At 31.8% G+C, this 22,960-nt stretch overlaps 2 protein-coding genes and 1 long non-coding RNA gene across 6 annotated transcripts; 1 reads left to right on the top strand and 2 right to left on the bottom strand.

Annotated features, from left to right (window-relative positions):
• The first annotated feature begins 4,667 nt into the window (after window positions 1-4,667).
• On the top strand, window positions 4,668-7,572 carry LOC148771970 (uncharacterized). Its single transcript, XR_016030557.1, has 3 exons — window positions 4,668-4,819; window positions 6,886-6,954; window positions 7,409-7,572. It is a non-coding gene; the product is annotated as an uncharacterized LOC148771970 (long non-coding RNA).
• A 1,321-nt stretch (window positions 7,573-8,893) lies between these two features.
• Window positions 8,894-10,009, bottom strand: LOC148771969 (F-box/kelch-repeat protein At1g57790-like). Its single transcript, XM_088815295.1, has one exon. It carries the CDS (start codon window positions 10,007-10,009, stop codon window positions 8,894-8,896), a length of 1,116 nt encoding a protein of 371 aa, XP_088671421.1.
• A 448-nt stretch (window positions 10,010-10,457) lies between these two features.
• On the bottom strand, window positions 10,458-18,300 carry LOC105974571 (uncharacterized). Of its 4 annotated transcripts, none has more exons than XR_016030411.1 (9): window positions 17,529-18,300; window positions 16,731-16,827; window positions 14,142-16,477; window positions 13,722-14,015; window positions 13,532-13,637; window positions 12,378-13,450; window positions 11,527-11,817; window positions 11,344-11,445; window positions 10,458-11,262 (listed from the first exon to the last, which is right to left on the bottom strand). XR_016030411.1 is itself a non-coding variant. In XM_088815779.1 (8 exons), the coding sequence occupies exons 3-8, from the start codon at window positions 16,472-16,474 to the stop codon at window positions 10,597-10,599; spliced, it is 3,924 nt and encodes a 1,307-aa protein (XP_088671905.1). In that variant the 5' UTR covers window positions 16,475-16,477; window positions 16,731-16,827; window positions 17,529-18,300; the 3' UTR covers window positions 10,458-10,596. The 4 variants fall into 4 exon arrangements, 2 of the variants coding, with proteins under 2 accessions (XP_088671905.1, XP_088671906.1); XR_016030412.1 differs by having other exon boundaries at window positions 13,722-13,925; XM_088815779.1 differs by lacking the exon at window positions 13,532-13,637 and having other exon boundaries at window positions 12,378-12,615.
• Window positions 18,301-22,960: the final 4,660 nt, after the last annotated feature.

The following is a 22,960-nucleotide window of genomic DNA, read 5'->3' as shown; positions in this document are numbered from 1 at the left end:
AGAATGATGATGAGGACGAGGTCGATGATGAGGATGATGAGCGTTGGTGTATCCCTGAATTGTCATGTCAAGTTTCAAGACCGTACGAGTATATGTGGTTGATTGAGTCGCCGCAATCTGCATGCAGTGGAGAAGTTGAGCTTCTTTTGGTTAAAAAAACATATTTGTGCAATTATATCGATGATGGATTGGATTTTAAAGTCTTTAAAATCGATACGGATGAGATGACTTGTGTGGAGCTAGATGATATCGGGCAACGGACGATTTTTGTGAGTCACCATGGTAGTGGATTTTGTTGTTCATCTTCGACAAAAATCAAGTCCAATTCGATATATTATACGGATCGCTATGGAAGGTATCTATACATATATGAATTGGAAGATAGTACTACAACTTCGTTGTTGCCATCTGATCTTGCCGATTGCGACTCAGTGATTTCTTGGGTCGAGCCCGAAGTCGTCTTTTCACAAATTATTCAGGAGTTATAATTTTTTTTACTATTTATTTCTATGGTTTTTATGTTTTGTTATTATAGTCCAAAAATACTATTATGAGATGATTATTATATAATATATTCCATTAGTATATTTTTTTTTTTGATACGCAAATTCCATTAGTATATTATACATACTCGACAAGTTAAAATGCAATGTATATAAAGATTTATTCGATACTCTGGGTTAATCGTGCTGCAGATTGTCTATATGCAAGTATTCTACAATGCCACATTACACGCAACTAATCAAGATTTGTAATATAACTCAGAACAATACTACCCATAAAACAATCGAACTATACATAAAAAGATGAGCATCAACAAAATATTGCAAGAATAATTATTTGATTCTACCATATACATATATTTATGATGTTTCTTGAATCAAAACGACCAACTCGACACCGAGTTACGAGATTCTATCAAATGTTTTTGCTTTCAATTATTTCAGTATGCCTCAATTGATACATATTTTCGGTAACTTGCTCTTTGCAATTCAGTTACGCCGGGGTTGAGGTCACCTAATACGTCGTCGATGAGGACGTCGTCGAAGTCAGGGGAGTGGAAGAAGGTCTCGGAGTTACGTCGGGGTTTCGAGCATCTGGTCCAGTTCCGTACGGCCTGGCGCGTACGGGTTGCCGGCTCTGGGCTTTCCGACGTACTCTGCTTCGGTAGCTGACTGAGTCAATTCGACAAGTGATGAGTCAAATGAACTGTTTCCAATTAATTCAACATATTTAAAAAAAAAAAAATCCCCCTGATTTGGATGGGGAAAAATCATCAAGTTAAAAAGAGGGGTGGGGGGGAGATAAATTCCAATTTTACACGGCTCAAATTGCTAAAATGAAAAACTAAACTAATAACCAATTTTTATTATAATTTCTTGATTCGTATATACGTAGCACGAAAACTTTACTTTTTTAATATGTCATAACTATTTACTTGATTTAATGCTAAATTGCAAACTGATAGTTAATAATAGTATTCGTTTTGAATATACTTGTATGGAAATTTATAAAAAAGAATTTATATATAAATAAAACTTATATATGCTTAAATAGCATATCTATAAATATGTCCCTATACTTTTAATATTTACACGTTTTCCTCAAATTCCCGTATCTTCGTTTGTTGGACATGTCGCTTCCTCGTGTCCGTTTTCCCATATCGCCATTTCCTTCTTTGTATCGCCGTTTTCGTGCTACGTATTTTCGTAGTCAATATGTTTTATTTTTTCTATCTTTATAAGATATTACTCCTGGTTAAATACGCCGGGTGATTTTAAACTGTATATCTATACAAATAACCACCCACTAGTACACATACACAATTTGTGTATTATTATGTATAAATCTGTTGTTTAAGATTATCACGTGTGTTTCACCGAGTGTAGCATCTACAAAACCTCGATAATGGTCTGCCCAAGGGTAATGTTTGAAATGAAATTTCCTATATTTTGATCGAAATTTTCCAATTTTGAACTATCTTTGTTTTTTTGAAAAGATTAAAAAAATCAGATTTACGATTTTTTTTTCAATTTTCTTTTATAGGAATTAAAATGAGATGTCAGTTTATGATACGATTTTAATTTTCAAAAATAATTAAGAAAACTCAGTACTTTTTTGAGTTATACTTATAATATCATCATTATTATTAGGGTAAATTACAACCACCCCTCTAAGGTATGGTCAATTTACAAAAAACCCCACTTATTTGGATAATTACATCTATCCCCCTCAACTATGATTATTTCTTACACTTCCACAATTATGGTGTCAAATTCAACATAATCATCTAGATTTCGCGGAATTTGCTCTAGTTTGTACTCTTTTGTGTAAATATACAGTTTCAGATGCACCACAATCGGGTATATACAAGCCAAAAAAAAAGCACATATTATGATCATCTTGCTTCAAAATGTGGAGATCGAACAGGATAAAACGGGTACAAAAGTGATAATATTCCATATAATCTAGAAGATTCCACTAAATTTGAAACCGCAAGGGTTGACGTTTAAGAAGATTTATAGTTGAGGGGTAATTGTAATTATCTAAACAAGAGGGGGATTTTCGTAATTTGATCATACCTCAGGGATGGTTGTAATTTACCCTTATTATAATCATTATTCCTTTTTATATTTTAGGTGACCTATATTTTGGAGGTTATGCATGATAGTATTGACGAAGTGTAATTTTCGAAACTCAGATTGTTTTCGGAAATTAAAATTGGATATGAAATCAAAATCTCACATTCAATACCAATCATGATAAAAAAATAAAAATCGGAAAAACCGGAAACCAAAATTTACAGAATTTATTGTCGGAAACATAAAATTCCGTTCCAACTTCCACCCGTTCAAAATATAGAATGTATGTCTTTATTCGAACAAATAATTTTCTGACAAAATCTTATTAATAAAAGGAAGGTTGTTCTGGTGAAACCCTAGGGTTTTTTTTCCCGCCCATTTTATGGCTACATTTGTCATTTAATTATTTTTTACTTTTATTATTTATTATTTCAATTTTCATTTAAACTAATTACGTATCTTTTAATGATATATTATTGTGTGATGAATTCTTTTATACCATTTATTTATTTAATTTTTTTTTATTTCAATTTTCATTTAAACTAATTTTAATGATATTTTAATTCTAAACTAATTACGTTTTTCAAGGAATTATCCTGATTTTCTGGCTACATTTGTCATTTAATTATTTTTTACTTTTATTATTTATTTCTTACTTTTATTATTTTATTATTTCAATTTTCATTTAAACTAATTACGTATCTTTTAATGATATATTATTGTGTGATGAATTCTTTTATACCATTTATTTATTTAATTTTTTTTTATTTCAATTTTCATTTAAACTAATTTTAATGATATTTTAATTCTAAACTAATTACGTTTTTCAAGGAATTATCCTGATTTTCTGGCTACATTTGTCATTTAATTATTTTTTACTTTTATTATTTATTTCTTACTTTTATTATTTTATTATTTCAATTTTCATTTAAACTAATTACGTCTCTTTTAATGATATATTATTGTGTGATGAATTCTTTTATACCATTTATTTATTTTATTATTTTTTATTTCAATTTTCATTTAAACTAATTTTAATGATATTTTAATTCTAAACTAATTACGTTTTTCAAGGAATTATCCTGATTTTCTGGCTACATTTGTCATTTAATTATTTTTTACTTTTATTATTTATTTCTTACTTTTATTATTTTATTATTTCAATTTTCATTTAAACTAATTACGTCTCTTTTAATGATATATTATTGTGTGATGAATTCTTTTATACCATTTATTTATTTTATTATTTTTTTATTTCAATTTTCATTTAAACTAATTTTAATGATATTTTAATTCTAAACTAATTACGTTTTTTTCAAGGAATTATCTAGATTTTTCTCCCACACCAAATCTACGTATCTTTTATTATTTTATTATTTTCATTTTATTAATCTTATTAATAAAAGGAATTTTATTAATAAATCAATTACTTTCGTAATTACTTTTATTATTTTATTTTATTTTATTTAGTAAATTAAGAATCAAGATCAAATTTTTAAATCAATCCCCTCCTTTTATCATTACGTATTCTACCTCATCCTCCTTTTTTTTTTTTTGGAAATGTCTTCAATCTCAAATTTTCCGTATTTAATTTGATCCGATAAGATCCATTCGTGATTTGGTATTTTTTGTAATCACATTATCCGATTTGTGTGATTTGTTGATTAATCGCAAAAGAAACGGGATATGATGAGTTTGTTCACATTATCCGATTTGTGTGATTTGTTGATTAATCGCAAAAGAAACGGGATATGATGAGTTTGTTAATGTTATATATCTGAAGTTCTATGTATCATTTAATGTGTTCAATTTTTTTATTTTTTTTTCTCCATTCCAAAAACCCTAGGGGCAGGGGATTGTTCTACAGCCGTAAATATCATCACCATTAGTCGGAGTAATTTGGATTCAGGAAATTTGTAATTCAATAATTTGAATTCGTGTAATTGCAGATTTTTTTTTCTTTCCATATATATATATATATATATATATATATATATATATAATTGTTATCTTACGCACGTCAATGTCTTTAGAGTTGTACATTTTCCATATATACATTTTCATATATTTTATTTTATTTTATTTTTTTCGGCCATTTACTTCCTATGATTTTGAGGGAATTTATCATATAATTTTATAGGTTTGATTGAATGCAGGAATTATGGGAAATAAGGATAAATCTTCCAAGGTGTAATCAAGGAGACCGATGAACCTACTCACTTTTTGTCATATTGAAAGTAAGTTCAGAGATAAAATCTTCAATTTCTTCTACTTTTTTACGACGGACACTGTTACTTAAATTCGTTGTATTGGATTCGTTGATGAATTATGTGATAATTTTACACTACAAGAAAATGCAAAATAGGCAACGATTTCTTTATCGACGAAATGAATTCCGTTGCCAATAGTTATATTTTAGCAACGAAATATAGTATTTGTGGCTAAAGAATAACGTTTTTGTAACAAGATATTTTTGTTGCCTTTGAATCTCATAGGCAACGAAACATATTGTCGTGAATAGTATCGTATATATTTTACAACGAATTCAATGTAAGACAACAACTTTATTGTTGCAAAAGAGTATTTCTTTTTGCTACGATATAAAATTGTAGTAATTAATACATTTACAATGGCAACAAATTTATTTTTGTTGTGAATAAGTGACGAAAGACAACGAAATATTTTGTTGTAAATGTTCCAAATGATTTGACAACAAAATATAATCGTTGTAAATTTAAAAACCAACTATTTTTCTTGATTTTATATATATATATATATATATATATATATATATATATATATATATATATATATATATATATATATATATATATATATATTATATAATAATATGATAAGAAAAATCTCATTTGTTTATATTAACTACAATAACTCATAATTTTTTTGTTAAGTTAATTGTTGATATGATTTTAAAAAATTACTATATATAATCAATGGTAGATGTTATATTTATAATTAAATTTTATTGTGAATTGTTTTTTGAACATAAAGTACATATAGTAAATTATTTGTTATGACATATTATTTATTTATGTGGTTATTTTAATCATTTGATCTTATGTGTTTAGTTTTTATAAATTTATTTTCAATCAGTTTACACAAATGTAGTGTTGCCCCAGCGGTTTGAAGGATCTCTAACTTCAAATCAACCAGAGTTCGACTCTTACCATTGTCATGTCTCCATATATTTGATATTTATCAAGCGAGTTAGCCTATTGGGTTAATCATGAGTTTAACCCAACAATTCCGACTCTGAAGCGGTTCGGCGGTCTAAAGGTCGGGTCCGCAAATGCAGGTTGGCGGTCCAAAGGTCGGGTCGGCAGATGCGGGTCGGTAGTCCAAAGGTGGGGCTGGCGGGTGCGGTCGAAAATAAGTCATGTATTGGCAACAATAAATATGTTGCAACAAAATACAATTTTATTGGCAACGATTTATGGGTTGCAACGACATAAATTCGTTGTTATTAATAAATGTATTGGCAACGATAGATTTGTGGCAACAAAATAAATTCGTTGGTAGTAACAAAGAATTTGCAACGATAAATGTATGGCAAGAAAATAGACTTGTTGTTATTACTTAATGCATTGGCAACGATCAATATGTAGCAACGACATAACAATGTTGTCTATAATGCATTATTGGCAACGATTTGTAACATTTCGTTGCCCGGAACTTTTGGTGACAAGGAAACGGCAACGAAGGTGGCAACAAAAAAATTTTGTTGCAAGAGGAAATGGCAACGAAATTAAAGTCTTTTGGCAACAAAACATATTGTTGCCAATTTTAAAATTTCTTGTAGTGTTAAATGAAATCCTTTTAATTTATATTGTTATGCTTAATCAGTGAAAATTAGGTAGGCCGAGGAAGCTACTATTGGTTCTTCATATTGTTTTATCTGTTGCAATATTATGCTTCCAACTTTGATTATTGTCTGCAGTTCGTTTAGCAATTATTTGTTCAACGGGCGATTTCTGGCAACAATCCAAATTCTACATAATATTCTAATTTCCCCCCTTAAGCTTTGCCCTTAGTTTATAGATAGCTAGAACCACTTCAATGGTAGATAATAATTTATCAAACTTTAAAGGCAAAACCTGTAATTCTATAAATTTTTTTATTTATTTTCCATTTTATCCAACTGTCCGACTACTAAATGTCCGTTTATTGAAATATAAAATATGTCATTTTATTGTCGATTACCACTCCTTTGCACTTCTATTCAATGTTTATTTTTTGTTCTTATTCTATTATCATGTTCTTCATTCTTTCTTCTTCTTAGTAGAGCATTTTGAAAGACAAAAACCTGTACAATAACATCCCTACATACGTAAAGAAAAATATCGACCACAAGGTACGTATTGTTTTCTTAGTTTATTGTTTGTTAAACTCTCTCCAAATCTAATTTTATACCCTCTTGGAATTTAAATTTTAATGTGAAATTGTCGGTATTTTTTCCATTAAGGATTTATTTGTTTCACTATTATTATTTGTTGGTGGATTAAACTATTTAAGTGCTTGCAAATCAAAATTTGGGGGATAGAGATTTTAGGGAATCAAAACTTTTCCAGTTAGTTATGTTTATTCGCATGAAATTTAACCAATATTTGTATCCTTTATGAACAATGTTCTTCTGAAAATTCTTTTATTTATGTATTGAGAGTTTCCTTCAAAGAAAAGATGTGTATCGTTTCATTTGTAATTTCTTAACAACTAAACGTAAAAATTAGTTTAATTTCGTCATTTGCATCATTAATGTCTACCTATACTAAATATTTTTTTCATGCGTTTGTGTTTTTTTATAAAAGATTGATGAAGATTAAAGAATGCTAGCTAGCTGACAGCAGTTTGTAAGGTTCCCACAACTAGCAAGTGTTAGGGTTATACACTCAATGTATTACTCCAAAGTTGTGGCGTATAACCAAGCATCTCAGTCAAATGGTAATATGTTTTCAATATATTTATGTATCTTTTATTCTGGACATCTAATATGTTTACAAAAATTACATTTCAGTTTTATGAATAAGAATATTTTTAATTCATCTTTTTTTTGTATTCTTAAGTTTTCTGGCCTGGTTGACATAATAATAATATCATTGCACTAAGTCATATACAAAATATTTAAAGAAACTTTGAAAATCTCGAATCGTGTACATTTTTCATTAATTATATTAAATATTTTTTTTCCATATATTTTTATTTTTATGTGTTTCTTTTTAAATAATCTCTAAAAATACAAAAATTTCGTGCATCACAAATCTAAAGTTAGTTTTGTGTTTACAGTTAAGCATTTCATTTAAATGGTCATATGTTAAGTCTATAAAGCTAACTTAAGTCAACTCCCATACTCCAATCCAGTAGCATTTGAAACTGTACAACATTTTGTTATTAATTATTTTGAATGTTGACTAGGTTTATGAGATTCTACACCCGGTTAAATACACCATATAGTTTTAAACCGTACATCTACATAAATAACTATCCACTAAGCGCACATACATATGGACGTGTGTGTTATTATATGTAGATCTACGGTTGAAAACTACATGGTGTAATTCACTAGGTGTAGGTTCTACAAAAATTCAACCCCTAAAAATTATATTGGTAGTGATAGGGACTACAAGTGTACAACCAAGTGATTGTTACTGTGTTAATTTTATTAGAGCATTGAATTGTTCGTTGCATGCTGGGAATATAATCGACAATATAATTATGCAATATTTTTTTTGCTTATTATGATGTATCATGAAATTTTGACTAGAAAAGTTCTTTATTTCCATTTTTTTATGGTCTTTCTTCAATTAATAATATAAACTATTCTAATTTTGACACCTTAAATTTATGATATAAACGAAATATTATTTTGCATTAATTTTATTCTAATCCCGTGCATCGCACGGGTGAAATTACTAGTTAATAATAAAAAAAAGGTACAAAATACGAAATGTGGAAAAACAACGGGCTTTGTTTTTATTTCGCATGTAACGCATACATTTTGGAGAATTTTATTAAAAATAATTCCCAAAAATTAACTAAGTTGAAGCAATCCCAGTTAGTTAATTTAAAAGTAATTTTACTTGTGCAATCAAACAAAAGAGATAGCCCGAAGCACTAATTAAAACTTGCTTTCATCAAACAAAGGATCCTCAAATAAATGAATTAGCTATGGCAATTTATTGTTAGAATCAATTAGATATTATTAAAATTCGAAAGTATGAATTAACACATCGACATTATAATAGGGATTGAAAACATAACATAAAAGACATAAAGAAAATAAACTATCATTAAGATCAACTTAATTTTGGATACCATTCCAATGATTCTTTTCGAATTTGTGAATCAGTCGATCCCGGCATAATCCAAGTTGCAAAGTCCAATCTTTTAAGACCGTGCGGATTGTTGCTTGAATAATCCCCTCCAAAAGAATGATACTTCTGTGTATCTAAAGAGCAGTAAACAACATTATCACCATGGAATTTCGAGAAGAAAATCTTGTTCTTCATGCTTTTGCTTTTCGCATCAGTTGTATACCCGAAAGACGAAGTGTTGCTCACGTAAAATACTCTGTCCCCTATATCTTTAACCGGTTCCCATGAAAACGTGTCTGATAACTTAAATATTTTGACCTCTCTTTCCCCGTGCATGGCAAATACACCAAAAATAGTTTCCTCGCCTTTAGGTTTAATGAAATAATGCTCTTTAATACATTTACGATTCCAATGTTTCTCAAGACACTTAGGGGGACACTTGGGGAGACAATCGGGGAAGACTTTCCACGAAGATAGCGAGCCATGTTCCCTTATATCAAACGTTGCCACATCTCCATCAATATCCAAGAAGTACAATAAGCCACCATGCAAAATCGGAGGACCAATGGACGACTGAAATTTTTGAGATTGGTAAGTACAATTTTCCCACTTGTTTTCTCCGTGTTTAAGAACCCCTATATCCACTGTATCATAACCCACGTCTATTTGGGTGGCGATTCCAACTATAAAACAATCTGGAGAAGTCGGTGGGTGAGAGAAGCAGATGGTAGTGTAGCCGGCACAATTCGAATCGCTAGGTGAGGGCACTTCAATCATATGGTGGTTGAAAGGATCGTAGAAAAAAAGAGTTTCGTCATCACCTCGAGATATCAACAACCACCCATGATTAGCGAAGCGAATATTTCCGCCTTGGAGTTGGGGAAATTCCATGTAGAAGAAATTGTTGTTCTGAGATAATTTCCATACATGCTTTTTCTTCCTTTGATTGAACATTAAACACGGCGAATGACGAAACGGTGAAGCTGCGACAACTGTGTTCCAGGATCGACACACTAGACTGAAATTATGTTTGTCTTTAGCAAACACCTTCGATAGTATCAAATCCACGAGGTCTTGAGGAAGATTATTCCAATCCATTACTTTATAACCTAGAATAAATATTCAAAAATTCACTACACCATAAAATGGATTTTCTAACACATATATCCGTTAGAAATATTTTTTACAACAGCGAAAAAGCATTAGAAATAGTGCGTGAGAAATTATGAGCCTTTCATTTCTAACGGATATATCCGTTAGAAAAATAAAGCATACCGTTAGTATAATAATATTTGCTAACGGATATATCCGTTAGCAATACTTTCGTAACGAATAGTTTTGTAACACTCTATCTAAAATAGTAACGGATATGCCCGTTAGACCCATAAAACAAACCGTTAGATCGAACAATATAGTTTGCTAACATATATATCCATTAGAAATACTACTGTAATCAATTAAAATAATTATATTGTGCATAAATTTAATATTTTTGTATAATTGAAATAAAATATAAAAGATTATAAAATCCATACATCAACATCCATAAGAATAAATTCTCTACCATTTTCCAACATTCATCAATATTAACCGAAATATAAAAAAAAATCCATATTTACCAATTACAATAATATTTGTAGGACTGATTCATATTAACTAAAGTATCAATTCTCAAACACATGAACTCAAACATATGCTAACCAATTCTCGAGCCAAATCACATAACCCCCTTGAACAAAGCCAGCCAAAGTATCATAACCTCCTTGAGGAGGATCCCACAATCGAGCATTGGGATCAATCACTTCTTCTATATATATTTTCTTTTCATCACTTCCAACAGTTTTGAAGTGACACGTCTTAGATGTACCATCTGTCACCACATGCCCCATTGCTATTTTTTTACCAAACTTATCACATAAATATACTCTAGGATTTTCAGCACGAGTATTTGTTGGAGGCACTTGTGTTACTCCAAGGGTGCCTATATTAGAATTTGATCCAAGCTCACTTGAAGATGTAGGTGTTCGACTTGTTTTTTCCATTTTTTCCAATTTTGAAAAAACGGAAAGAAGCAACCTTTCAAGACCATCGATTCTTGAGAGTACCTCATGTTTCCCTTCAGTTGCATCTTTAAGCGCTCTATCTTTCTGTTCAATCTTTGACTTTGCTACCGAAAGATGAGTAAGTTGTTTTTTAGATATGTAGGAACCTATTGCACGAACTCCTCCCTTTTTCTCTTTTCCAAATACTTCCGCTATCTCATCATTATCAATGTCTTCATATGCCTCTGTACATCCCTCTCCACCCAAGCTTCGACTTTTTCTTTTATTAGTTGCAGCCTTCACTTGGTCCTATCAAATTCAAATGTGAAATCGGTGAAAACTAAATGAAGATAACATAAGATGTTACAATCTATGGAATACTTCACTTACATATTTACTCTTAGCACGCTCAAGAACTGTTCCATCAACATGCTCATGTGCAGCCAACCATTTATCAGCACGAGAAATTTGTGCTGAAGGATTTTCTTGTAACTGAACAATAAAATTAGTAAGTTAGCTGAAAAAACAAGTAGCTGGAAATTTGTACTGAAGGATATTTGAAATAATACAAACCATTAAGTATTCCTTTTGTGCATAGCTGCGACGGCCAAGACAATGAGAAAACTCCAAGTTATCTCTGTTTTGCTTGTTTTGTTTATTTGTCTCTATCTTTTTTGGATCCATCTCATTTTCTACAAACTTCCTCCAAATAATTGGGTCAATACCTGTTGGCTCAGTTTGAGTAGGACCACCTTTCTTCAAAAGTGCCCTCATCGAATTTTTGTGTGTCCTAAATTTTTGGGACCACGTTTTCTCAGCTAACGGTCGAGCAACATGTGGTGGAACATCTGGTTCAAATTCACCCTGCAATAATTAGGTTTGATTAATAATATATGAGGAAACAACAAATAGAAATATACAAAAAGTACACAATCCAGATAATCACACAAGTCAACAACACCATACTTTCAACGAAAAGATAATCTGACCATGTGAAATTTTTAGAGGAAAAAAATGGCCCATACAGCTTACATTTTGTATAACACGACTGCATTTTACAAACACACTGGTCAAAATATCGAAAATCACTGAAAAGACAAATTATTTTAATGCCATAATTATATTCACTGGTAATGCTTCTATTAGTTTGATGACAAAGTTTACATATCTACATTATTATTTCAGCTCATCGAAGATCAGATCATACTTATATAAGATATCAATCACGCACAAATCATATTGAAAATTCAGACAAAAAATCTCATCGAAGATCACATCTTACTTATATAAGCTATCAATCACGCGTAAAACATATTGATAATTGAGACAAATCAGATTAAAAAAAAAAGACACATACACTTTATCTGTCGTGCATTGTTAATTTCCAAAAAAATAAGTAAAGCAGATGGAAATTTAAAATTTACCATCAAAGCATTCCAAACATCATCTTTGAAATTTCGTGGAACTTCTCTGAAATCTTTGTAACTAATTGGAATGTGAGCTCTCACAAAATCACCTGTACGGGAACTCCATTTCTTCGAGTGATCACCTACTACTCCCCCATCATATTCGATTGTAATCTTTTTTTTACTTTGCGGAGGAACTGAATGAGGTGGATTATAAGTATTATATTCAGGATTACCTGCACTAGATGACATGATTCTGAAAAATATAATGTTAGATAAAGACACAAAACAACACAGATGAGTGTGGATGAACTTTATCACAGAGAATTATAACGTCAAAGACAAGTTCTTATATTGTAAGAATATTCTTATCAATAGATCTACAATGCATAAAAAGTAAAACTAATAATAAAATAAAATATTCTGAACCCAAAAATAAGAATACTTTAATCCTCACAATAAAGTAACTAATTCTAAAATTGAATTTATGTAGAACCATGTTGTTTCAACAATTCTTCCAAATGAGGCTGGTTTTCAAGAGTAGATTGAAAGCTCGTTGGTGTCTCTAGCTCATCCACTTGACTTGTCAATCTTTTCGGTGAATACAATACAGCAGACCAACCTGGATTTCTAAGATCTTTTGAGTAGAATACCTGACTTGCCTCAGAAGCAAGAATAACAGGCTCATCTAACTCACTAGTACAACTCTTCAACTTACCCAAATTCACCATCACTAGATTGGAGTCTGGACAATGCTTACAGCCATTTGTTTTATCCTCAATCCTCACCCAGTCGCAGTAAAATACTACATCTTTGAAAATTGTATAATCTACCTCAATTATTTGCTTAATAACCCCATACCACATAGTCCAAGCATCCTTGAGCCTTTTATCGCCTTTTTTAGCCCTGAATGTAGTCCATGCCTTCATACAGACACCACTATCTTGCGTCACAACGACATCATCATGATACTTGGGTGAAAATATAAAACCATTGACACGGTACTTTTTGTATGTTATAACCTCATGCTTTGGCCCTTGAACTAAGCGCCACAACATTGCCTTTGTATCCGTCTCCTCAGACAATAACAACTGTGTTATTAAATAAATTTGAGTACAATATAATTATTGTTTAAATAAGATAATATATTAATATTATTACTAACAAAATACCTTTTCATATAACCAGGGGATGAAAGAGGTTTGAAGTTCTACTTCTGTTTTAATTATTCCTTTTCCTTTACCATAACAAGTAGAACTCAAAAAATCTTTATACTCGCTGCAATTCATATGTAAGTTGAGATATTATTAAGTATTTACAGCGCTAAGAACTCAACAAAACAAATATTATAAGAACACAAACCTGTAATATTCACTGAGTCCATCAACATTAAGCCGAAATAGTATCCACCGACGTATTTGTTGAAATTGTATAGGTTCCAACTTCATATTAACACCCTCAAGCAAAGGACCTTCATCAGAAAACTCTCCATTTTCTTCTAGAAAAGCTTCGCGACTATGTTTATGATTTCCATCGAGTGAATTTGGCATGTATTCCATGCAATACCTAACGGATTCTCCAACAATATAAGACTCCGCAATAGATCCTTCAACGTACCTCTTATTACTAGGTATGTCTTTGAACTCTTTCATTTGCCTATTTATATTAAAATAATAATAATAATATTAATTAGTTAATAAAATAAATTATATTACTTATTTAATAATAATAATAATAATAATAATAATAATTAGATCAGAATATTGGAATGTTTTAATTTACCGTTCAAAAGGGTACATCCAACGAGGTCCGACAGGTCCACAGATTAATGCTTCATCGGCGAGATGTACCATGAGGTGAATACTAATATCAAAAAAAGATGGTGGAAAGTACTTTTCCAGCACACACAATGCCTCCGCAATCATGTATTTGGCTCTTTGGATATCCTTTCGAATTAATACTTTTGAGCACAGCAGGTTAAAGAATAAACTTATTTGTTGAATTGCTCTACGCAAGTCTCGATATTTAGGGAAGGCATGCTGAAGCAATGTAGGTAACAAGTATTCCACAATAACATGATAATCATGTGACTTTAATGAATGCAGACCAGGAGGGTTAAGGGTCACAATATTACTCAAGTTAGATGAAAAGTTGGAAGGGAGTTTTAAGTCTTTCAAAATTTGGCAAAACTGTTGTTTCTCATCTTTATCCAGGAGAAATGGTGCTTTTGGTTTTATCATATTTCCCGTTTCATCGTCTGCTTGCATCCATTGACGACTGTGCATGCCAATATCTTTCATGTCAAGACGAGCATTTACAGTATCCTTAGATTTAAATTTATCATCTAAAATTGTGTATATTAAATGCTCAGCTACATTCTTCTCAATGTGCATCACATCAAGAACATGACGAACTTGATGAGAACTCCAATATTCCAAGTCAAAGAAGATAGATTTTTTATACCATGCTTCTTTACCTTCGCTTTCACCTCTTTCGTTTGAAATGACCGTCTTTCTTTTTCTTCCTGAAGCTTTTGGAATCTTGCCAGGTACATACCTTATATGACTTAACTTTTCCAAAAGAGCATTTCCGTTTAAACGTGGTGGAGGACATCTATACTCAGGTGACTTAAGCGACAAAAATCCACCCCTTCTGAACGGGTGATCCATATTAAGGAACATTCGATAATTTGTATACACTATCTTCCGACTATAATCTAAGTGGATGGATGGAGTATCGTCTCCACAAATAGGACACGCTTTGTAACCATGTGTTATGCACCCAGATAGATTTCCATAAGCAGGAAAATCATGAATTCCCCACATTAGCATCGCTTTTAAGGTGAAAGATTCCTTTTCATAACTGTCAAAAGCTAACACTCCTTTTTCCCACAACAGCTTCAACTCTTCTACTAGTGGTTGAAGGAAAACATCAATGTCTTGACCTGGTGCTTTTGGTCCTGGAATTAGTAACGACAACATTTGGAATTCTCGCTTCATGCACAATGAAGGAGGGAGATTATAAGGCACTGTGATCACAGGCCAACAACTGTAGCTTGAGGATTGGATGCCACGGGGATTGAATCCATCAGTTGCAATTCCAAGAAAAATATTCCGTCGCTCATTAGAAAATTCTGCCCATTTACTCTTAAACATTCCCCACTGGGGAGAATCAGATGGATGCCGCATGTATTCCCATGAAGAGGTTGATCTATCATGCCACGTCATCTCATGCGCTATCCATGGTATAGTGTAAAGTCTAATTAGTCTTGGAATTAATGGGAAATGTCTTAAAACTTTTAAAGGTTCTTTACGGACTCTACCCCCCCTTTTGGATCTCACAGTATATCTAGGTTCGCCACATTGAGGGCAATGCTCCTTATCTTCATTTGTTTTCCAGAATAGGACACAATTATTGACACATGCATGAATAAAGTTTGCATTCATCCCTAAATCTTTCATCATACTCTTCATACGTGGGTATGTATCTGGCAAGGTGTTGTCTTTTGGAAGCCATCTTTTCAGAATGATCAAAAGTGTTGTTACACTATTTCCTGACCAACCAAATTGCTTTTTAAGATTATGCAACTCCACAATCGCAGAAAGTGTTGTCTCTGATCCTTCACATGAAGAGTATAATTTCTCAGATGATAATCTTTTGTATTCATTATATTTTTCACTACTAAAATGTTGTTCTTCTGAAACTTTTTCCTGGCCAACACCACCGGTTTCTTCATATTCCCCATGCAACCCATGAATATTGTCCACCAAATTGCGCATCTCAAGCTCTCTAACCAATATTTGTTCTTCTCTAATGTTTTCTTGGTGAGCATCTTCAGCAATTGGATCAATAAAGGAATTCACAAATGGTTTTTCACCGTGCAAAGCCCATAACGTATATGATTTGTCTATGCCATTTCTGACGAGATGTTTTCTAACATTTATAGGAGTATGACGCATCCTATTTCGACATTTTACACATGGGCAAGGTATTGTGGCCAACTCAGTAACATTGGTTCTATCAGCAAATTCAAGAAAATCTTCAACCCCCTTTGTATAAACATGACCTCCTCTATCACTTTCGTTCATCCACTCTTTATTAATTAGACGAGACATGACCTTTGTACAAAAACAAAACGAGATTATCGAATGGATAGTCTAAGTATAGAACACTGACAAAACACTCATTTAAGTATTTTCGTTTACATTGAGCATATGTTAAGACCAATGTTTTATAGTTTCTTTTTCACGTGGAGTTGTCACTCTAAGACCAATGTTTATAGTTGTCTAGAGGATATCAAAAGTTGCAGCAGGATTTAGTGTATAGTAAAAATACTTTAGAAGAAATAGAAACATGTAATTTTGAATATACCTTTAAACTGCCACAAATTGTCGGAATTGTGAATTGTGAATTGTGCAGAAGAGTATATTGTAAAAGAAAGCTAGTCTGCAGGACATAAGTAAACCACCTGATACAAAAAACAACAAACAATTTAGAAAAGAAAAATAAACAACCTAATTGGCTAATAAAGTTACAGTAACATTTTTAGATATTCTTTAAATGATCCCTTACACGTACAATGACCACTTTACATCTTAAAAATCCTAGTTATCGTCACACATAAACACAGTCCAAGTCCAGCATAGCTAAAAACTCATGTTACGAGAAACAAAACGGGACCTTATATAATGGTAAATATCAAATTAAATGATATTAACTTAAAACAGGCACCAACCTCATATACTTATATTTCTTTACATTCTCATATAATGAGAATGTTAAAAAAAAATGATTATTACCTGAAGAATATGAAGAGAGATTTTCAAATTTTACATGCTTTGCACATATTTAAAAACTGCATGATACAATTATATATATAAAACTTTATTCACTGCATGATACAAGTATATATATATACTTAACTTAACTATTTTGTAATGTATAATTAACTTATCGAAAATCATAAGGTTGCACTTTGAAATTTTTGCTAGTGCATGCAATCTAAATTATCAATTCAAAACCAAGGCAGCATAGCAGAAGCACAAAACAGACATGAAAATTATTAATACATACTTTCAATCTAAAATAAATAAATAAATAAAGAGAGGCAATTGGTAAAAGCAAAAATTATACTAAAAATTGAAAAAAGGGGTCGAAGAATTGGCATACAGTAAGAATGGAATCAGGAGAATTAGAGAAGCCTTCTTCCGTCGATTGACCAATTTTTTCAGCTACCGCAGTAGTTCGAGCGAGAGATGAGTTTCAGCTAGGGCGGCGGTTCGAGAGAGAGAGAGGGGAGTTTTAGTAACGACGGCGATTCGAGAGAGAGAGAGATGAGAGTTTCAGCTACGGCGGCGATTCGAGAGAGAGGGGAGTTTCAGCTACAGCGACGATTCGAGAGAGAGAGGGGAGTTTCAGCTACGGCGGCGATGAGAGAGAGAGAATGGAGTTACAGCTACGGCGGCAATTCGAGAGAGAGGGGAGTTTCAGCTACGGCGGCGATCCGAGAGAGAGGGGAGTTTCAGCGAGGCCGGCGATTCGAGAGAGGGAGAGAGAGGGGAGTTTCTGGGGTTTCGGCGACAATTCGAGATAGGCGACATATTTTTTTGAGAAATTTTATTTTTTAGAAGAGGCAGATTGAAAAGGAAATAAGAGATTTTACGGAAAAACGAACAAGCAAAACAAAAAGTTATTTTAATTTATTTTACTTTTATTAATTAGAATATAATTTTATTTTAGAAAAAGTTGACTTTTTATTCTAATGGACAAAGGCCGTTAGCATAAATATTAAACTATTTAGAAACTTCAAAAAAATAACATATAATTAATTCTAACACATTAGCTATGATACTAACGAATATAATCCGTTAAAAAAATTCTAACAGCCATTAGCCATTAGAAATTGAAAATTTTGGCTGTTACAAAATCCCTTTTTTGGTGTAGTGATTGTGATTAATAAGAATCTGATCTTGTTAAATCAAAAATTGAGAATAAACATGCATGAAGAGAAGATCACGTACCTTGATGATGAATGTAACTCAGAGGGGTTTTTGAGATATTCAGATGTTCAACTCAATGCAATATATATAATATATATATAAGACGTTTCTAAGTTCTTTTTCCTATTCCTATTAGAATTAGAATTAGAATTAGAATTATTAATTAATTAGCTGCAATATATATAATTAGGGTTACATTCCTTGTTGGAGATGGTTTAGTCGTTTAGGAGTATATTCGGTGGATCTTTCCTAGTATTTGTATATTTGCATAATTGGAGTTATTCCTTTTTTTTCCCAATTCTCATCCTATTCGAGGGATACTTAACTATGTAATCTGATATTAATTAATTATGACGACTCCTAGATACGCTCACTTAACCTAATTAGATACTACTTGTTATAGATTGATTAGGAGTGTATTGTAATAGATATATAATAGACCTGCAGCCAACGAGAGAATTGATAAACAAAGTTATTAATTTCTCCCTCTTCTTTGTTATTTCTTGAGGCTTTCTAGATAGTTTTTCGGTTTTGCAATTCCTGCAATTTTTTGTCTTTTTTATCGTTGCTTAATTGGTAATAACGAAGTGGGGAAACATGGGTAACGAAGCTCCTACGCTATTTATATTGCACGGCGATTTTAAAGAGAAACAATTAATCTACAACCTTTTCGAGAATGATGTCCGTGTTTTAAATCTTCCTATATTGCAAGGCATGCGTATATTGTCTTCTAGTTACGGATGGCTAGTTCTATCGAATCCAATGACAAATGAATGTTGCCTTTTGAACCCAACATCCATGGAGATAGTTAACCTCCCGTATCTGCCAATATCATGCGTCTACACCAAATGCATCTTGTCTAAACCACCCACCGATCCTGATTGTCATATTTTATTCAATTCGGCTAATTCTTTGGAGCAATCCTTTTGTCGGATTGGCGATGAAGAATTTTGTCACGTAAAAGAAATAGACGAAGATGGAGAAAATTTTCGCCTACTAAGGGCAGTAGGATCATTTAATGGCACAATTTACGGAATTATTGATCCTGATGACGTAATGGTAACTATTCATTTTGTTGGCAAGACTCTTGAGTTTAGGCCAATAATGATGGTGGATGGTGAGGTTGACGGTGACGGTGACGGTGACGAGGATGAGGATGAGGTCGATGATGACAAGGACGAGGTCGATGTTGATGAGGACGGTGCTGATGAGAATGATGATGATGAGGATGATGACGAGGACGATGCTGTTGAGGATGACGAGGTCGATGATGAGGATGATGAGCGTTGGTGTATCCCTGAATTGTCATGTCAAGTTTCAAGACCGTACGAGTATATGTGGTTGATTGAGTCGCCGCAATCTGCATGCAGTGGAGAAGTTGAGCTTCTTTTGGTTAAAAAAACATATTTGTGCAATTATATCGATGATGGATTGGATTTTAAAGTCTTTAAAATCGATACGGATGAGATGACTTGTGTGGAGCTAGATGATATCGGGCAACGGGCGATTTTTGTGAGTCACCATGGTAGTGGATTTTGTTGTTCATCTTCGACAAAAATCAAGTCCAATTCGATATATTATACGGATCGCTATGGAAGGTATCTATACATATATGAATTGGAAGATAGTACTACTACCTCGTTGTTGCCATCTGATCTTGCCGATTGCGACTCAGTGATTTCTTGGGTCGAGCCCGAAGTCGTCTTTTCACAAATTATTCAGGAGTTATAAATTTTTTTACTGTTTATTTCTATGGGTTTTTTTTTTCTTTTATTTTTGTTATTATAGTCCAAAAATACTATTATGAGATGATTATTATATAATATATTCCATTAGTATATTTTTATTTTGATAGGCAAATTTCATTAGTATATTATACATACTCGACAAGTTAAAATGCAATGTATATAAAGATTTATTCGATATACTCTGGGTTAATCGTGCTGACTGCTGCAGATTGTCTATATGCAAGTATTCTACAATGCCACATTACACACAACTAATCAAGATTTGTAATATAACTCAGAACAATACTACCCATAAAATAATCGAACTATACATAACAAGATGAACATCAACAAAACACATCAACAAAACATTGCAAGAATAAGTATTTGATTCTACCATATACGTATATTTATGATGTTTCTTGAATCAAAACGACCAACTCGACACCGAGTTACGAGATTCTACCAAATGTTTTTGCTTTCAATTATTCCAGTACGATTCAATCGATACATATTTTCGGTAACTTGCTCTTTGCAGTTCAGTTAGGGAGAAAACCCTAGCAATAGCATGAATTCCAAATTTCCAATTTAAAAAAAAAAAAAAGCAATTAACTCACAAACACCACAATTCATCATCACATGTTAGGGGGGAAAAGTCAACGGGTGAAAAAGGTCAAACCTTTTGGAGACTGTATTTCGGGGTTTCAAGCATCTGGTCCAGTTCCGTACGGCCTGGCGCGTACGGCTTGTCAAATTGCTAAAATGGAAAACTAAATTAATAACCAATTTTTATTATAATTTCTTGATTCGTATATACGTGGCACGAAAACTTTACTTTTTAATATTTCATAACTATTTACTTGATTTAATGCTAAATTGCAAATTGATAGAAAATTTGGTGAAGGGGGGCTTAAGATAAAAATGTGATATGAATTTTTTTTTTTTTTTCACTTTCAGAAGATAACACCAAAACGAATCGCGACAACTAAATTGCTATGAAAATTTAAGAAACATGAATATCAAGTCGATCATCAAATTGACACAAATACGACTTCTAATTGATATCCAATCTGAAAATTAAGATGAGAGAGAAGTTGTCAAATGCTAAACAATTGTCGGTGGGTGGTAATTTAACCGCTATTAGTGTGAGTGTGAGAGAGAACAAAGTTTTTTATTTTATTTTTCAAGAAATATAACGAAGTTGAGGAATAGAAGATGAGAGCAAGTCAAGCATGGGGACTTTCACTAAGTGAACTAAAAATAAGTGAATCTAAATAATATAATTGACTAAAATAAAAAAATAAATAGGATATATATATATATATATATATATATATATATATATATATATATATATATATATATATATATATATATATATAATGTGAAAAAAATTGGAAGTGAGGGGGAGCTTGAATCCAAACTAGCCCTTGGGTGGACTCACCCTGCTTGTATGGAAATTTATAAAAAAGAATTTATATATAATTAAAACTTATATATGCTTAAATAGCATATCTATAAATATGTCCATATACTTTTAATATTTACACGTTTTCCTCAAATTCCCGTATCTCGTTTTTTGGACATGCTGCTTCCTCGTGTCCGTTTTCCCATACCGCCATTTCCTTCTTTGTATCGCCATTTTCGTGCTACGTATTTTCGTAGTCAATATGTTTTATTTCTTCCATTTTTATACTTGATAATGGGCCTATAAGATGTTACTCTTGGTTAAATACCCCGGGTGATTTTAAACTATATATCTATACGAATAACTACCCACTAAGTACACATATATAATTTGTGTATTATTATGTATAAATCTCCTGTTTAAAATTACCACGTGTGTTTCACCGGGTATAGCATTTACAAAACCTCGATAATGGTCTGCCCAAGGGTAAAGTTTGAAATGAAATTTCCTATATTTTGATCCAAATTTTCTGATTTTGGAATCATCTTTGTTTTTTCGAAAATATTAAAAAAGTCAGATTTACGATTTTTTTTTTTCAATTTTCTTTTATAGGAATTAAAATGAGATGTCAGTTTATGATACGATTTTAATTTTCAAAACTAATTAAGAAAAATCAGTACTTTTTTGAGTTATACTTATAATATCATCATTATTATTGGGTAAATTACAACCACCCCTCTAAGGTATATTCAATTTACAAAAAACCCTTCTTATTTGGATAATTACATCTATCTCCCTCAACCATGATTATTTCTTACATTTCCACTCTTATGGTGTCAAATTCAACAAAATCATATATATTTCGCGAAATTTGCTCTAGTTTGTACTCGTTTTGTGTAAAAATACAGTTTCAGATGCACCACAATCTGATATATATAAAAGCCAAAAAAACACATATTATGATCATCTTGCTTCAAAATGTGTAGTTGATAAAACGGGTACAAAAGTGATAATATTCCACATAATCTAGAAGATTACACTACATTTGAAACCGCAAGGGTAGATGTTTAAGAAGATTTATAATTGAGGCATAGTTGTAATTACCCAAACAAGAGGGGATTTTCGTAATTTGACCATACCCAGGGATGGTTATGATTTACCCTTATTATAATCATTATTCCTTTTTATATTTTAGGTGACCTATATTTTGGAGGTCATGCATGATAGTATTGACATAAAGTGTAATTTTCGAAACTCAGATTGTTTTTGGAAATTAAAATTGGATATGAAATCAAAATCTCACATACAATACCAATCATGATAAATAAATAAAAATCGGAAAAACCGGAAACCAAAACTTACAGAATTTATTGTCGGAAACAAAAAAATTCGTTCCAACTTCCACCCGTTCAAAATATAGAATGTATGTCTTTATTCGAACAAATAATTTTCTGTCAAAATTAATAA

This window comes from Erythranthe guttata, chromosome 3 (genome assembly GCF_056151865.1).
Source record: "Erythranthe guttata isolate IM_541 chromosome 3, IM_541, whole genome shotgun sequence".
NCBI classification, from domain to species: domain Eukaryota; kingdom Viridiplantae; phylum Streptophyta; class Magnoliopsida; order Lamiales; family Phrymaceae; genus Erythranthe; species Erythranthe guttata.
The sequence above is the reverse complement of the archived record's forward strand: the minus strand, read 5'-3'. Positions and strand labels throughout refer to the sequence as shown.

Bases quoted from the DNA above. Each gene is read 5' to 3' on its own strand.
- LOC148771969 (XM_088815295.1), bottom strand. From the start codon at position 10,009: ATGGATTGGAATAATCTTCCTCAAGACCTCGTGGATTTGATACTATCG.
- LOC105974571 (XM_088815779.1), bottom strand. From the start codon at position 16,474: ATGTCTCGTCTAATTAATAAAGAGTGGATGAACGAAAGTGATAGAGGA. The intron at 14,016-14,141 runs GTAAATTAAAAC...TAATATAAATAG, and splicing joins TGGATGTACCCTTTTGAACG to GCAAATGAAAGAGTTCAAAG. The intron at 11,818-12,377 runs GTAAATTTTAAA...TAATTATTGCAG, and splicing joins ATGTTTGGAATGCTTTGATG to GGTGAATTTGAACCAGATGT.